This window comes from Calonectris borealis, chromosome 2, assembly GCF_964195595.1.
Source record: "Calonectris borealis chromosome 2, bCalBor7.hap1.2, whole genome shotgun sequence".
Classification (NCBI taxonomy): Eukaryota; Metazoa; Chordata; class Aves; order Procellariiformes; family Procellariidae; genus Calonectris; species Calonectris borealis.
Window position 1 is genome coordinate 782,148 of NC_134313.1, and position 16,726 is coordinate 798,873.

The window sequence follows — 16,726 nt, forward strand, 5'->3', positions numbered from 1 at the left end:
TGTCCTCCACCTCCCCTCCACACACGTAAACACCAACCTGCAGCAACTCCAGCTGTCCCAGTGCCTCTACCCCAACTGCTGCTGATTCAGGGACAAACAACGTGCTAGGCTTGTGAAGAAAGCCAAGATGAAGACACATAATTCCTTCTGATGAGTAGGGTCTCAGGTCCCGGGAAGCCTGTAAGACCAGCTAAGCCCAGCGGCTGTTTAAGGGCTTAAAACACGCGTTTACCTCATTATTAGCTGTTGCGTTTTAAGAGCTTTCCATTCTCAGGCAACCTCTTGCAAGCAACAAGCTGCAAGATAGCAGCATCTCAAGCCATTGCAGCCCACGGCTAAGTGAACACCTCAAGTTCGAGCTCAGATGCAAGAAGATCCAAATCAACACCTTCCGAACAAGGGAAGTAAAGTGGCTTCTGCCACGGCCAGGATCTGCTCAGACAGCCTCGGAGAACCAGGACTATGCAACCAAGTCTGCACAAGCAGCCTCTGGAACACGCCTGCTGCTGGGAGCCGGGGAGGAACTCACGTGGATCCTCCCCGCAGGACAAACCGAGTGACGTCGGGCCAACACTGACAGCAGGTCCCCATCGCAGTCGGAGACAAAGCGATCTTTCCACGTCCCAGTGCCTTTGGCAGGGCAGATGTTGCCTCGTTTCCACCCAGTCAAGTCTTCTTCCACTAACGGCTCTAAAACCAGGAGACAGAACCACAAAGGCCACATCACATGCAGTGCTTTGAAGAAGTCAGCTACTACTAACTCTCTCCTGTCACCTGGCTCTACATAAGTCACTGTTTTATAGTACCGATGTGTTGATCAGCCAGCCTGTTGCATCTCTGTAAGCTGTATTCCTGTGAGAGTTGAAGTCCTCAGGATGGGGAGAGGTAACTCACGCTAAGACTGTCAGCGCAAGTAACAAGCCGGAAATTTTTCACCCTGTGGGCAAACATCAATTTGTTCCATTTCATGGGGCTGACAGAACCGCTAACAGCACAAAAAGAGGAAGCCTGACGTGGCAAGAGAGTCTCGCTCACACACCAGACTCAAGAACTAACACATCTAAAGGCAGAGACAGCTTGCCAGAGTGCCGGCGAACTCAGGTTTGCTGTTTATTGCTTCGGCTTTCCTTTGCAGAGCTTTTGTCCTGAGGGCGTAGCACTGTGTGCGTGAAAGCTGGCTTGTCACCCCCAGGAGCACGGAGCCGACCTTGGCTCTCAGCTGCGCACAGCCCTCCGCACCCCAGTAACGCCGACACCGGGCTGGGGCAGGGACCGGTGCAGCAGGCTGGCGACGCCGAGATCCCACCACTCTCTTGGTGCGGTGACTTAGCAAGGCACCACAGGCACGCTGGGCACCAAGTGCCGAGAAGCAGCACTTCCACTGATGCCACGAGCTGCTGTTAGCACGAACAGCGGCCTCCTTCCTTCCATGACTGCTAGAAACACGTCCCAGGGGACAACAGGCAAGAAGGGTCTGCAGAAATCAGGCCACCACAAAAGAATTTGTCAGCTGCTTTCCTATTTAAGACCGCTGTGACAAACACAAGTACAAGTTAATCCAGAGGAGAGGAGAAAAAGCAATACAGGGCTAGAGAGAAGAACTGAACCGAGGGGCTCCTCTGTCCAGCCCCCACACACACGCTCTGGCTGATGAGAATGTATCAACCCCAAAGAGCTGGGGTCCTGCTGCTGCGGCTGCGCGGTGCTGAGCCGAAGGCAGCGCGGAGCCGCTAAGAAGAAGGAAAATGAGCACAGGCTCACTGGCAGGCGCTGGCAGAGAAGCAGAGAGGAGCTGGATACGGTACTGAGCCCTGCGAGGACGCTGCGAGCTGTGCATCTGAACGGAGACGAGCAAGACAAGGTCTTGGCGCAGTCCCTGCAGGAAGGGAAGAGTTAAGCGGCTCTCGCTGCCGGGCAGTGCCTCCCCGATGCCTACACCCGCACAGGACAGACTTGCTTCAGGCGCTGGTGCCACAGCAGGGACGCTCTGACAGAGCGGCGCTGAAGGGGCTTCCTGGATTATAAAAGCAGAAAATAAACATTTCAGCCTGGCCTTCAACTGCAGGCCACCGGGCTTTTCCCCAGGGGCTCCGAGAGCAGAGTCGGGCGGCTCAGCTCAGCACCGGGGCTGCCAAGGAAGAAAGCACAGCTTGTCAGAACGCTGGAAGTCATTAAGAGGAAATCTAATCCGACAAGGACAGCCTAATATTTACACAGCCCTGCGAGCTAGAGAGGCACTAAGAACGGGGCTTTGCAATCTGCTGACAGGCAGGTGGTGGAAGCAGTGGCCTTTCTCGCTCCGGGATCCCCAAGGGAGCTGGGACAGCACAACTCAGTTCAGCACCTTGTTGCTCAGACCGGATTAACACTTCTCCACGGGCTGAGGCGCCAGCGCTGGCTCACAGTTCAGTACCTCTCTCTCTTCTCTCCTCAAGAGAGGCTGCCTTTACTCCTCTGTGGGTTTTTTTAAGCCCCGAAGGCAAGACTTCTTACACTCCAACTTCCTAAAAGCATCTTCTTGGAGAGAGCTGCAGATAACCACCAGGATCGTGAGAAGGAGCACAGCTCTGGAGAGGCACCTCATCATCCCACCACCCTCTATGCTTGAATTCTGCACAGAGACTAACACATCCTAAACGGGTTTGTGTTTCACCATCTCAGGAGCCGGCAGTCTTCCCACCACTGCTCTAGGCTGGTCAAACACAACGGTCAAACAGTCACAAACTGGGATACCCCACAAGATAAAAATACAAATGGCAAGAATATTTCAAACACCAAAACATTCAGAGAGCAGTAACACCCGCCCTGTATCTAAAGGGATCTCCCTTGCCAGACCCACCGATTCCACGGATGGGGCAGGAAAGACTAAGACCAGACCAGCCGAAGAGTATCGGCTTGGCGTCGGCACCCTCCAAATCATCGGCTTTCACCAAGAGAATATCACAGGTTTTACAGAAGCAGTGAGAGACCACAATTAAAGGAGTCAGGTGGCAGAACAGCACCACAGCCCCTCGCTGTGAGGTGTGACATTAAGAGTGTCCTCTCTGTCTGTGGGTCAGAGCTCCCAGCTCTTCCTGGAGCCCCAGACAGGCCCCTCCGTGAGGACCGTGATGCTGAGTCTGCTCTGGCAACCTGAGCAAGCAAGGCTCCTTGCTGTCTGGTCTCTCTGCAGGAAACCTCAGCGTAATCACAGAACATCTGCAAGCTTCCCTTCCCTTCTCCGTCCACACGCCATCCTTCCGCATGAGCTCCCTGATGCTCTCCACATTTCTCTGGCAGAGCAGGAGACCCTCCTGTCGATTCCCAAGTGCTGTACGCATTCAGCTGATGCGTGTAGCTCTCCTGCGTGTAGTCCAGAAGCCTCTGGAAGAAGCCGCTTGGGAATCCTCACCAACCTCGATTAACTTGCTGGACAGCCAGAAGATACGGAAAGCAAGAGACCCAGGACATGCACAAACCCCTCCGAAAGCGCTCCAGGGCCTGGCTCGAGTGACGTGCACAGTGACCGGCCATTCCCAGAGGACAACGTCAACTTTAACATCAAGGCTGAAAATCCAACGGGGAGGAGCAGGAGGCTTCTCCGGCACCAGCTCAGGTGTCCACGCTGCTGGCAAGGCACAATGATGTTGGAGCTAACTGGCATCAGCTGGGAGGTCTAAAGGCAGTTTCAAAGTGAATCCCCATGAGACAGAATGAGGTCTTCAGTTTCGAAAAACAGGGACAGCAAGAGGACAGTGTCCGGGCCAGAACGAGCAGGCTCAGCAAAACACGCACGAGGACTGTAAAAATCAGGCCTGGTTCTCTAAGAGCGGGCAAGCTGACCTAGCACCTCTGCGGCTGAAAGGGGGTCTTTACGCTCCCACCCTCCTCTTGCTGCTCCCCGTGTGCCGGCTCGGCTCCTGACACACTCCCTGGGGAGCCGATTCAACCCGCTCGCCTCACGGAAGGGAAACTACCTCAGCAGGAGGAGAGAGCTCTCGGTCACGCCGACGAGGTGACCTGGCTCAAGGAAGCATCTTCTGAGACGCAGCAGAACCAGAAGGGAGAGGACGAGGCTGGAGGAGGGAAACATCCCCGCTCTGGCAGCCCTGAGAGAAGCTGCTGACTGCGAAGCCGTTAGCCTGCTGTGAAAACACAGCTTCAGAGAGGCTGCCAGGGAGGGTCCGCGCTCTCTATTTGCACTTTATTACCTAACTGCAAGGAGCAGGAAGAGCTGGGGGCTGTCACCGCCACACGTAATAACGACAGCGCTGCCTTACAGCTGACGGCTGCTTTTGGCACTTACACATCACGTCTCCGACAGTGCTACGCTGTATTGGAAATGAATGCTGTATAATTTGCAACATATTTTAAGCTTAGGGCTAAAAATCAATTAAATTTCCGAGAACGAGCTAAACAAAGGCAGAAGAGACCGGCCTCCAGAGATGCCTGCTGTTCAGAGATACCTGTTCACAGGCAGGCCACAAATCGTCATTCAGCCACACTCCCAGAAGTGCCAAAGTCACCACGCCAACCTACCAAACAAAAAAAGACCTCTAAGAACCCACTAAAAACTTTCAGGCAAGCGTTAAAATCCCCCCAAAGGAGCAGGGACAGGCCCCCGTCTGAAAAGACTGCTAACAGAGGTGCAAGTTGTTTAGGGGTTGTTTAGCCTGGAGAAGAGGAGGTTGAGGGGAGACCTCATCGCGCTCTACAACTACCTGAAAGGAGGTTGTAGCGAGGTGGGTGTTGGTCTCTTCTGCCAAGTAACAGCGATAGGACAAGAGGAAATGGCCTCAAGTTGCACCAAGGGAGGTTTAGATTGGACATTAGGAGAAATTTCTTTACTGAAAGAGTGGTCAGGCCTTGGAACAGGCTGCCCAGGGAAGTGGTGGAGTCCCCATCCCTGGAGGTATTTAAAAGACGTGTAGATGAGGCCCTTAGGAACATGGTGTAGAGGGCATGGTGTGTTGGGTTGACGGTTGGACTCGATGATCTTGGAGGTCTTTTCCAACCTGTATGATTCTATGATTCTAAGTTAAACCATGTCCTCTCTCACCAGGGTTAAAGCCCCACAAGGTCTCCCCGGAACATTTTAGGGGCACAGCCCTGGGTAGCAGCGTCCTCTCTTCCCTGACAGGGAATATAGCTTGGAGGAGATCCTAACGAGCCGCCAAAGCCACGGATTAACATCAAGCACACTCTGTGTTTCTTTTTGGAGTGCTTTTCTTCTCTTTTTTGTGTTCCTGTACCTAAGAACCTGACAATTCTGCTCTGCCAGAATAAAAACTCGTTCGGTGGCACCTGAAGACTGTTTAGGGTTTGCACATCACTTGGGCTAAGCCACTCCTCCAGAGCACAGTGAACTAAAAATTTAAACAAAAAGTGGGTGTTTGGGGCAGCGGGGGAGGCAGTGTGCAGAGGCCACGGACCGAAGAGCGGAAGAGCTGGCACCAGTTGATACCACAAATACCAGCTCAACGGAGAGCGAGGTCTCGTGGGCAGGTCCTCCCACGGCAGAGGGAACTGCGGCGTGGCAGCTTGCAGCTCGCAGCGGGCCTCAGTTTCTTACCCGTCACGCTAACAGTGGCTCCCACGCTTGACAAGCCCTTAGATGCAGCCACAGATGACCACAGTCAACCCTCCTGCCTTATAACAAAACATAACCCCCCAGCAGGTTTTGCCATCACAACCAATCCAAGTGAAAATTTAGTTTGCCTTTTAACAATGTTTTCATAACTAAATCCTAGTAAATTAAGCAGATTTGCCTACTGTAGAGCCGATGAGCAGAAATCAAAGGTTTTAAGAGTCTGCAATTAAGAGACCAGGATTTGAGAAATCTCGTTCAAAATTAAACACATCTATCCAAGGCAAATAAACAACTCTCCAACGCTAGCCAGTGACATATTTTCTAAGCAGAAGCTAGTTCTCTTCATTCTTGCCCCAAAGCCATAAGTCCATTTCTAAATGTGAGTTTTACACAAATAGCATCAGCGTTCCCTGCGCCCGCCACCTCCGCTGCTGACCCAGCCGTTGTCCCCAGCGGAGGAGGACACCGAGCGCCGCGATGACAAACCCGGCTCAGAGCTGTCCTGCGAGCACTCCTTCCTCAGAGCCTGCGCGTGGCTCCATCTTCTTCCCCAAAGCTCCCCGCCCGTGAAGCAGCCAGCACCGCTCCAAAGCTAAGAGCGGAAGCGGGATGCTGCATAGAGCAACGGCCAAGGAAAGACTCGAGATGCTCCTGGGACGTTCTTACTTCATAATTTACCTCTGCTTTCCTCAAGTTCCTGGGCAGTTTCCATGCAATGTAAAATTCTAAGCTGCACACACCTCACAAAATCACTCTGAAAAGCTGCCCGAACCGCTGAAGCTTCTAACACTATAATGTAGCAGTTTTCAACCCATTTACTTATGGTGTTACGCAAAGGCCCTGCAAGGAAGGAAGAGAAGAAAACCCAGCTGCAGGAGGCTGCAGTGCACCACGCAGGGTTCACAGCTCCATCAGAAAGCATTCAGGGGTGCAGCAAATCAAAAAGGACAGAGGCACAGACAGTAGATTTACTTCCTCACAGGACGCCAGGGAAGAAAAAGGTCTGAAGAAACCAAATTTCTGTTAAACTCTGCACTGGGAAAGTGATGCCCTTGCAAGGAGCGTTCCTTTTTTCCAAACAGAAACAACAGGTAAATGTACTCCTGGCCAAGTCCGGCGTGTTTGATGTCTTTTCCCTCTGTGAAACCCCTTCAGGACCCTTCCAGTCAGGTCCCTGCTCCGTCTCCAACGCCCCCTGCTCAGGACAGCTGCGCTCTGTGCCAGGCCACTCTCCCCCCACGCAGCCCAGCAGCACGCAGGCTCCTGCGCGGCGGGAGCGGCACGAGCTCCTCTCCTTCTGCGCAGTGAAGACCCCAAAGGCAGAAGGCAAAGCAAGAAAGGAAACTGGAAATCTGACTTCACCGAGATGTGGCTACAAAACCAACCGGCTCTCCCTGCCCAAAGCAGCAGCGAGGCCAAAAACGGGACGTGTTGCACAGCAATGGAAACGGCATTCGGGATCAAAGACCCCCCGACCTCCTCGGCTTCTGCTGTTACTGCTGTAACTTTGTGCTGCGCTGCCTGCACAAAGCATGCGACATTCCAGCGCGGAGCAGAGCACCGTGTCCAGCCTGACCTGGGTTGCAACAAGACAGTGATGGATCCCGCTATCTGCGGATACTTTCTTACGGACCTATAGCATTGCGCACTTGGACACTGAATAAAAGGCTGAAGAATCAGGTGGCGTGGGCGCAGAACCAGCCCCAGCTTTCAGACAGACGGACGCACAATGCACTGGCAGTCAGTCCTGGCTTAAGCAAGCGTCCTACTGCTTTACACGTCCGCGTGGCAGAACAGAGCCGAGAGCCAACGCCAAGGAAAACAACCCCCACTACCAGCCAAAATGCCTGCGCGGTTTCGGGGACCAATTGTTCTGAAAAGCAAAGCAGAACAAAAACAGGCCTGGCTTCCGCAGAGCGACTGCTGGGCTGGCCCACGCCGTGGATTCGTACGCAGCTGTTGAAGCACGACGACGCAGGCGGCGTCAGGGTGGGAACGAGCGGCTGTCGATGGAGACAACCCCAGCAGGACTGCTGCTGAACAGCAGCGCCGCAGCCCCAGGCACCCCGCGGAACTCCTAAGCAGGTTACTAGAGGAACTTCCTACCACATTTCCACCTTGCTAAAGCTTCTACCATCGTCCAAACAAACAAATAAATACACAGACCTAGATAGCCACGATAATAACAAGGCACTTTTTGTTCACAAGCCTGAGGGGTGACCCAGGGCGAAGGAGCTGCCGTGCCCCAAGTACCAGGGATCGGCACATCAGTATCTCAAGACAAATGTGAGAATGAATTTTTCCATCAATCTTTGTGCCTGCACCTTCTGAAACAGAAGTGAGGCTATGTCTTTTTTTTTTTAAATCTACTATCTACAAGAGAAGCATCACTACTAATACCAACTCTAGAGATGCAAACTGGCATGGAAGTTGTTTTCCTGTTAACAAGCCAGCAGTGCTACAGCTCTCTACGCTGGGTCTCATCACAAAAGCAGAAGTGCCACCCAGCTCTGCGTACGTACGGTTTCCTCCTCGCTGACCTGGCGTGGTCAGACATCCCCGACTCCCAGGAGACGGGAGCGCGGGCACTCCGCCTGCCTGAATCTTCCCAGCACCTCTGGGGCCTCTCTAGGCAACGTGCGGCTCCGATTCCTCACGCCAACCCAGCCTGCGGCCCTGCTTGTGCAGCTGAGGAAAAACAGCTAAAAAAACAACAATCCAGATACTTTGGAGGTCTAAACAAGATTCCTCTTCACAGACGTTTCGCTATGGTTTACGCACACAGATCTGATTTTGCTTTTTCTCCACACCAAGGGGCACCGGCACCGGGCGGGGTGGGCGGGCACCGCACCGGCCGAGGGCGGGGGGGGCACCGGGCGGGGTGTGCTTCCTCACGCCCGTGCCTCCTCCTCCAGGCAGGAGTGGTGGCCGGCGGCCGGTACGGATTTGCCTCCACGCACCTTGCGCTTCGGCTCGGGGAGGAACCGCAGGCCGGCGGGGTGGGACGGGCCCCCCGCAGCCGCCTGCCCCAACCCCCGCCCCGAGGCCGTGAGCCCCCGGGGAGGGGCCGGGCCTCGCCCCCCGCCCGCTGAAACGGCGTTTCCCGGCGGACCCCCCCGCGTTCCTGGGCCCCCCGTGGCCGCTCAGCCCTTACGTGTGTCCGGGGGGGTGAGCTGCCGCCGGGGCCTTCCTCCGGGTCGTCCTCCTCCTCCTCCTCCTCCTCCTCCCCCGCCGAGGTGCTGTCGCTGCCCGAGTCCTCCAGCCCCGAGTAGACGCTCTCCTCGCTGTCCGTCAGCTCCTCGCTCTCCTCGGCGGGACGCGGCTGGAAGGGAACGGGACGGGGGGGTGTCAGGACGGCGGCGGCCCCGCTGACGGAGGGGCCGCAGGGACCGGGCCCCCGCGCTGCCAGGGCCCCGCCGGGGCCGGGCCGGGCCCCGCCGCCCCCCTCAGCGGGCCCGCAGCGCCCGTAACCATGACAACGCCCCGCCGCGGGCGCGCGCCCCGACCTGCTCCATGGCTCCGTCCCGCGGCTCCGCGTGCGCCGCCGCCGGCCCCGCCGCGCACCACGTGCGCGCGGGTCAGAGGTCACGGCACCGCCCCGCACCCCCGGCCACCGCCTTTCCGCCTTCCCCGGCCCCTCCCCCCCCGCAGCGCCCACACGCCGCCCCCGGGAGAGGGAGAGGGGCGGGGGGAGGGGGGGTCCGTACTCCCGGCGGCGGGGAATAAAAGCGGAGGGGTCAAAGGGGAGAGGTGACTGTGCGCGGCGCGCATGCGCACGAGCAGCACGCACCGCCTCGCCTTCCCGGCGGGAGGCGCATGCGCGTAAGCAGGCACCGGGCGGGTGTCGGCGGGGGGGCACATGCGCATAGGGAGGCACGGGGGGGTGTCAGCGGGATGCGCATGCGCATAGGCGGGCGGTTCCGCGGCGGAGGAGCGGCCCTCAGCCGGCGCATGGGCAGAAGTGCGCATGCGCGCAGCGGGACGCCCTCCGAGGAGGGGGCTCGTTGAGATGCGCATGCGCACCGCGCCGCTCCGCGCCCGGCCGTGACGGCAGCGGGGAGGGGGGCGTGCCCCAGGCGCGGGAGGGGGCGGTCCCGCGCATGCGCCTAGCGGCCTCGCGCGGGGGGCTTGTCTCGGAGGCGTCCCAAGATGGCGGCGGCCATGCTGGGCCCCGGGGGTTGCAGTGCGCAGGCAGCGGCCCGGCCCCGCGGCGGCGGCCGCCGGCGGCACTAAGCCCCGCGCCGCCCGCCCGCCTCGGCCCGCCGCACACCCCACCTGGCGGCGGTTTCCCGGGGAGGGCGCCGGCGCGCCGCGGCCTGCCCCGGGGCCTGCAGCCGGGCCCTCAGGGCGCAGCGGCGGCCGCCGCCATGGAGGGGCCTGGCGCGGCGGCGGCGGTGGGCGCCGGTCCCGGCGGCAGTAACGTGCCCGCTTTCCTCACCAAGCTGTGGACCCTGGTGGAGGATCCCGACACCGACTCGCTCATCTGCTGGAGCCCGGTGAGTCCCGGTGAGGGGGCGACGCGGCCGAGGCCCCGGGGCCCGGCTCCCGTCAGCGGGCGGATGCCCGCTGACGGGAGCCGGGCCCCGAGGCCTCAGCCCGAGCGTGTCCGCGGCCTCCCCCGGGCTCCGGAGTGACTTTCCCAGCCGCGGGCCTGGCCCTCGCTCTTTACCGGTGTGTCACAACATGGGAGCGGGTTCCTCTGACTCTCCCCAGGCCTCGCAGTCGTTCTTGCCCGCTCTTAATTAGAGGTGCTGCGTCTTTCCCCAGTGGTTATCCCGCTCGTGCACCTCATTACCCCAGCGCCGCAATACCTCAGGGGAAAATGAGCTATCCCGTGTACTTGAGGGGAAAAAAAAAAGCAGCGTGCAGACGCTCCTCTAACTGTTTCCATGGTAGGGGATGCTGTGCGGATTTTCGCCGTGTCATTATAACCGCTGTGCTGTTTTTCTGGCGTGTTTCTATGGCGCTGGCCTGATATCTGGTCGCACCAGTCACGCAAGTCCCCTTTTCCCATCTTTTCTAGCCGCTTGGGGAAGTTTAAGTTTTGTCTAAAAGATCGTAGTGTCCGGAGCCACGTGCCGCGAGCTGTTTTTCAGAGGCAGTTACATCTACACTGTTTACCTGAAATCGAACGGAAGAAGTTTTCTTGCTGTTTGTTCTTGGCCTGGCAGACCAAGCAGTTAAGTGGAAATAAGTTCTGGCGAATACGGGACTGCTCTGTCTCCTGTATCACCGTATCGCCTTGCTTCGACCGCAGATCAGACGTTTGCTACCAAAACTATTGAGGGAAGAGAAATGCGGTAATGTTGGTAAGAGCGAGAAGGGACTGTCGTATAGAGGTTTAACTGCAGATGAGAGTGAGGAGCTAAGGCGAGTGGAACTGCTGTTCAGCGTAATAAAACGTGAAAGATAAGGACCAAAATAAAAGCATAAATGCGCTGGGAATGTTTTTTTGTAACCCTTGATCGTAGCTGCTCTCCACCAACTCGAACTGTTTGCTTATCTGACTCAATGTGGCAGTAATGAGATGAAAGACCTGCGCTGTCTGTTCGCTGCAGATATTGCATTGCTCTTAACTTTGCAAGTCATCGCCTCCCAACAAACGCCTCGTCCTGTTACTAGAGCAAACAAAGATTTAACGCCTTGTGTTTAATGAGTTTGTATTCATTTTTGTGTTGCTGAAATGCCCTGAGAAATTGCATTTAGGGGCAGGGGATGAATGGCATTACCCCGTTCCCCATGCGTTTGGCAGCTGCAGCGCACAGGCGGGTCGCCTTCCTCCTGGGCGTGGGTGCGAGAGATTTTTTGGGGGACACTGTGAAAACTTTGGGCCTCTGTTTGAATGCAAACAGATTCGCTGTTTAGACAGTGTTCAAATTAAGCTGTGCCACTGGGAATGTGGAGTAATATCCATGGAATTAGTATTGACACGCAAATAGGCATGCTTTTGCAAGTAGGTATATATACTCTGCTTATGTTGACAGGTAAAGAAAGTTGCCTACATCTTTACATTCCTCCTTGTCCAAAAGATTTTTGCAAGTGTCCTGAGTGGAGGAGGAAGGAGGTGTTGGTGTTGAGGCCAGAGTCCCTGACTGCTCGCTTCCATCCCTTCGGCAGTTCGCTGCCCACTCTTCTTTGGGGTTATCGCTCATCGGGACCGTTTTGGTTTGTAATGTGGTTACCCAGAGCTGTCCCAGCCCACGGGGGGGGGCGAGCAAGCCGCTGCTGGGAGGTGGGCGTGAAAAGGTGGGACAGGGAGATTCGTACACTGGTTTTGCGTCTAATGAAGCAGTGAGCTGGGTGAGGTTGCTTCGCAGTAGCTGTCCAGGTACGTGTTCTTGGCCTGTGCTAAACGTGCGGTCTCCTGCTTTGTTCACTGAGTGACAAACTACCTTTATTTACTGCATGTTTGCTGTGGGGTAACAGCGTGCGTGAGGAGCAGTGCGATAGCGTGGGCAGCTGCAGCGCTGAGGTTCAGCCTGGATCGAAACTTTGTTCCAAAGCAACTTTGCCAGTCTGATAAATAACTATTTTTTTTAACCCCTTTAGGCTATTGGTAGGTGGACAAATCTTCTAGGTCTTGGCAAGAGCTAAGGGAGCATGGTCTGGATGGATACAGCTCTTAAAATTTATTGTTAAGTCTTAGATCCTGACGATCTTCACTTCAGAAGCAGGGTTCTGCTTGTGTGGAATCACCATGTCAGGCGCCTGAGCTCCTTGTCATTCCTGGTGTTGAAAGTAAATGTTCTGTGAGTCGATGGAATCTGTGAAAACCTGTGGAAAGATTGGGTCTTCCCCTAAGTAGTTCTCTCGCCTTTTTTTTTTTTTAAGTACAGGCTGTGATACAGAAACAAAGTAGTTGATTATCCTCAAGCTTACTCAGGTAATCAGTAGTTGATTATTCTCAGCTTACTGTGTTTAATTCCTTTCTTTCAATTTCCTTTAACGATAGGTAGAAGAAATAAGCAGCAGGGGTTCGGGAATATGGATCTCTAAGTGCTTGGAGTAAGGAAAGGGATCTTTTACGTGTCTTTGAGGAGAAATCATCTCAGTAGAAAGCAGGAAAATAAACATAAGGGGGAGATAAAGAAGCAGAATATGCTTTTTTAAATATATAACTTCTAATTTGGCTTCTTTTGAAGGTAAAGTCTTCAAATTTTATTTGTGATTCCTTGACACGCTTTTTTTTTTTTTTACAACTTTCTCATCTTGGAAACTTCTCTCTCATCCCTACAGCTAACGTTAATGACTGAAACCTCCCCCCGCGTGTAGTCACTGCGAGTCTGAAAGGCAGGACGGCTTTTAGGCGTTTATCGCATCCTCAGCATCAGATGCTGTGACAGCCGGGCTTCTGCCCTGCCTCATCCATGAATCCCGCCCTGTTTTCCACTTTCCCTTCAGAGACTCTCGGATTTGCTGATCACAGAGGAGTGTTCTGGGAAAGTCCCCCAGTCTGCTTGCGCTCTTCCTGCGCTCTCCCCAAAGCCTCTCCTCGGCCTCGGGGACAGCCTGCTGAGCTGGATTTTCCAAAGGGCACACAGATAGAAATGCGTTTTCCTCATTGTTTCAAATCGGTCAGTGCTTCTCACATACGAAGATGAGATGGCACCCAGCTGAATTGCTGGGCAGCGAGTTTGAAAAGCAGATATCTCGTAATGTCGCTCACGGATTGTGTAATCGCTCCCCACAATGATGGCGCGCAGGCCAAAACCGTAGGAGAATTTGAGAAGAGCTCAAGAAGGATGGATTGTTTTCTTATAAAACACAAGGTCTGGGTATAATTTCTGCCCTCAAAAGTACCAAGACTGCTGTTTGCTGGTGTAAGTTTGTTAGGGAAAGTTGATGTTGTCTTGCTCAGACTTTTCCCCAAGCACGTGGGGTGGCATCTTGTCTCTCCGGACCTTAGTCTGACATGGGACAGCAGGTCTTGTTAAGTCTGCAGCAGATTTCTCCATTGAAACAACCAAGTTGAAGTATATTTGGGATACAAATAATATGACTAGTTGACGACTAGTTTATTTTTGACACTATTTGCTACGTTTACCTCCCTCTCCAAGCCACACACTCACCTCAACTAGAAGTTAGCTGCTGCCAAAGAGTGCAGACCTGCCCCTGGCACCGTTTTTGCGTCTCTACTAGTAATCGTGGGGCCTTGGCGACTTGATTCAGCTCTTTGTCCTCCACGGGTTGTTTTTTTTTCCCTGGATATTTTTCTGTTGAACTGCTGAGTTTTAGTGACTCATCCTGCTGCCGCGTGACTGCTGGGACGGTGCACCTGGGGTGGCAGGGAGAGGGGGACAACCTTTGCAGGTAGCAGCCTGCTTCCATTGAGTTAGTTGAAGGGTGGACGCCTCGTGGATCTCCGGAGGCCGGGGGATGCTCTGAGGAAGCAGCGCTGCATTTGCTCGGTTCCTAGAGAAGCTCCTGCTTAGGCATCTTCTGTTGGCTGCTGTCACACGTAGACCTCTCTTCTGGCTCGGTAGGCAGCTCTTGGGTGAACGCTGAACCTTCCCCGCCTGCTTCCCTCGTGCTGGCTGTGGCGCTTGCCCTGCTCTGGGTGAACTGAGCTCGTGAAAAGCTCAGAGAAGTGCCGGAGCCGGGAGGGCAGGGGAAGGAAGCTGAGCCCCCTTTGGCGGCAGTGTCTTGGCTCGGGCGTGACACCTCGGGCTGTCTGCTGATGATCTGATGCTCTCCCCTTCCCTCGTGGCAGCCCTGAGTCTCACCTGGATCCAGAGGGAGCTGTACGACTGGCAGAAACATGGGTTTGCTTTTGCTGCCATGGACTGACATGTTGTGGCTTGGGTGAGCGTTAGGGCCAGCAAAGGTGGGTCAGGGCCACTCCTCGGCGTCCGCAGGGTGCTAGATCGGCGTGACTGCACGTGAAACTGTGGCTTACGGTGAAGGTCCGCGAGATAGCCGCGTTCACCTTGCGGTGGTTAGCTACAGTGGGTCTGGTGGTAGTTTTGGCCCCTCCTAAGTTAAATCACCTGAATGAAGAGGCAAATAGACGCCGGCTCCGGAGCGGGCAGGGTCGGGGCCTCCCCTTGGTGGGGGCGAGTCCATAGATCGGCACAAGCTGCAGCGTGCGGTGCCACCCCTTGAGAGGTTTGCAGATGCGAGAGCGTGGGGGCAAGGTGAGGAGGGGTGTGTTCTCTCCTGCGCCGCCCGGGTTGTCCTCTCCACCCTGTGGTCGTTGGACCCTCTGCTGAGCCTCTTCCACCTGCTGAAGTGAAAGAGCCGAGCTGGTTCAGGGGGGTCCAGGGGGCTGCAAATAGCAAAAGGTAAATGCGGGACGGAGCGAGACCTCCCTTTTCTTGCAGCTGTTCCCTGGTTTTTGGCTGGCCCTGCGTCTGGTGGAGTCATGCCCTTCAGCGCATGCCCTGTTAGAGGAAGGGATACAGGCTCGGGGAAACCAGCCACCGACACTTTGCTATTATATTGCTCATCCTGAAGGAAGCGTCAGGTTCAGAGCCATCAGCTCGGTTCTCCTTGCTTGGGGAACAGGGACAAAAGAGGTGGGGAGGGAGGGCGTGGGAGAACATGAAGAAGCTCCTGACAGGTAGAGTTAGGAGGAAGCCGTGAAATTTGGTATCCTACCCAGACAGTCAATCTTGTCCAAGTCTTAAGCCTGAATTTAGAATATGCTGAGCTTAGGCCTGTGGAGCCTGAGCGTCAGTCCCTGTATCAGCAGTCTAAATGAAACCACCCGCTGCTGGCAAACCCCATGGACCCATTTCTGCTGCAGCAGGAGCCCGGATTCCAGTACAGGAAAGTCCGTGTGGTGAGGCAGGGGGTGCTCCAGCAAGGCCGTGGTTGTTACCGTCCAGACCAATGTGAGCACGTAAGTGACCCTGAGGCTTGCCCTGATTTAGACCTAGAGAGGTGGCTGGGCTATTTGAGGGGGTGACTCAGACTTGGAAAGCAACCACACGTGGAACAGCAAGCCCTCCACGGCACGCTGGTCTTAAGCAAAGTACGAGTGAGGTGCTGTTTCCATGCAGTCGTGTTGCAGTCTGATGGCTCCGTTAATGCTCTTGGACAGTGGAGGGGAGCAGAGTGCATGAAATAACCTCATCAGCAGCTTGTTTTGCCTGTAAACATGTGCACGCTTTCTGCACAGCTTGCCAAATTCAAGGCCAGCTCTCTTAAGGTCAGTGCCGAGGTCCTCGCCTGCGCTAGGAAAATTACTCTTTGCTGAAACTGTCTGTCACCAGTTGGGTCCTTCAAGAACAGGGTTCCTGGTGGCTTAACTCTTGGTGTGCAGGAGACACCACTTACCTTCCCGCTGTTCTCAAAACCCGTGTTATCTCAAGGCAAGGTACTGCTTTGATGAAGTACTGTATGGAAAATCCGAACATGCAGCTGGAAATGAGGAATGTGCAGAAGAATTACGATACCAGCATGCTTCTAAAGAGTTCTGATTTATGGTCTGTGAACGTTAACTAAAAATCGAGGAATCGAGAAGAGGAAGGGTTTGGAGCTGCCAAGCAGTGGACAGGGGAAATGTGAGGTTTTGTCTTGTATTTAATCCCTCACATGCGTAGATAATAGCAGCTTTCATGGTTTTGCAAGGGGAAGTTGATCTGGTCTAGTATATAGGGTGAGGGTTTGTTAAATAAGGCAGTGGGCTTTTAATAAAATAAAATTCAACCATTGTTCAGAGCTGTTATGTTTGAATTACTTATTTGCAAATTCTGTGTTAGCAATGCAAATTCAAAATAAAACTTACTCCGGTAAGCATGGCGATCAAACTAAAGTGCGTATTTTTACGGGGCAATGGTAGCTGTAATCGTGTTGGATTTCCGATTGAATTTAAGTTCAAGAATGTGAGCCTTTAAAGGTTGGGTTTTTAATCTCAGTCAGGCTAAAAGGTTTGTTTAGAATCACAAGGTGAGGGTCCAGTGTTAGGCAGGAGGTTAAAGTAAGGGACTTATTAAGAGCTTCAAGAGGTAGCACTTAACGGGAAAAACTCTGCTTGGAGCTGAAGAGTGCTGGTAGCCAAAAAGCCTGGAACTGCTCTAAATGCTGCTTGGAGCTGGCTTTGAGAAGGTGCTCTGCTGACACGTTGCAAAACTGAATATTCAGAAACTGTCCTTAGAAATGTAGGCCTTTCAGGTTCCTGCCTCGACCATACCTTTTCCCCGTTTAAATAGCTTT

The 16,726-nt window shown here is 54.6% G+C and overlaps 2 protein-coding genes across 9 annotated transcripts in view; one reads left to right on the forward strand and one right to left on the reverse strand.

The window, feature by feature from the left end:
• BOP1 (BOP1 ribosomal biogenesis factor) overlaps positions 1-9,204 on the reverse strand; it is a 71,876-nt gene extending 62,672 nt beyond the window's left edge. Inside the window, exons 1-2 of the mRNA XM_075140979.1 lie at positions 9,076-9,204; positions 8,724-8,891 (exon numbers count right to left, since the gene is read on the reverse strand). Of these exons, the coding sequence (XP_074997080.1) occupies positions 8,724-8,891; positions 9,076-9,084 (177 nt within the window). The 5' untranslated portion in view covers positions 9,085-9,204. The remainder of the gene's footprint in view (positions 1-8,723; positions 8,892-9,075) is intronic.
• Positions 9,205-9,879: 675 nt separating this feature from the next.
• HSF1 (heat shock transcription factor 1) overlaps positions 9,880-16,726 on the forward strand; it is a 71,814-nt gene continuing 64,967 nt past the window's right edge. For 2 of the 8 annotated variants that reach the window (XM_075140986.1, XM_075140987.1), the window contains exon 1: positions 9,892-10,065. In XM_075140986.1, the coding sequence (XP_074997087.1) occupies positions 9,937-10,065 (129 nt within the window). In that variant the 5' untranslated portion in view covers positions 9,892-9,936. Of the gene's footprint in view, positions 10,066-10,592; positions 10,879-16,726 lie in introns of all 8 variants that reach the window. The other 6 variants (XM_075140992.1, XM_075140991.1, XM_075140984.1 and 3 more) reach the window with 6 other exon arrangements.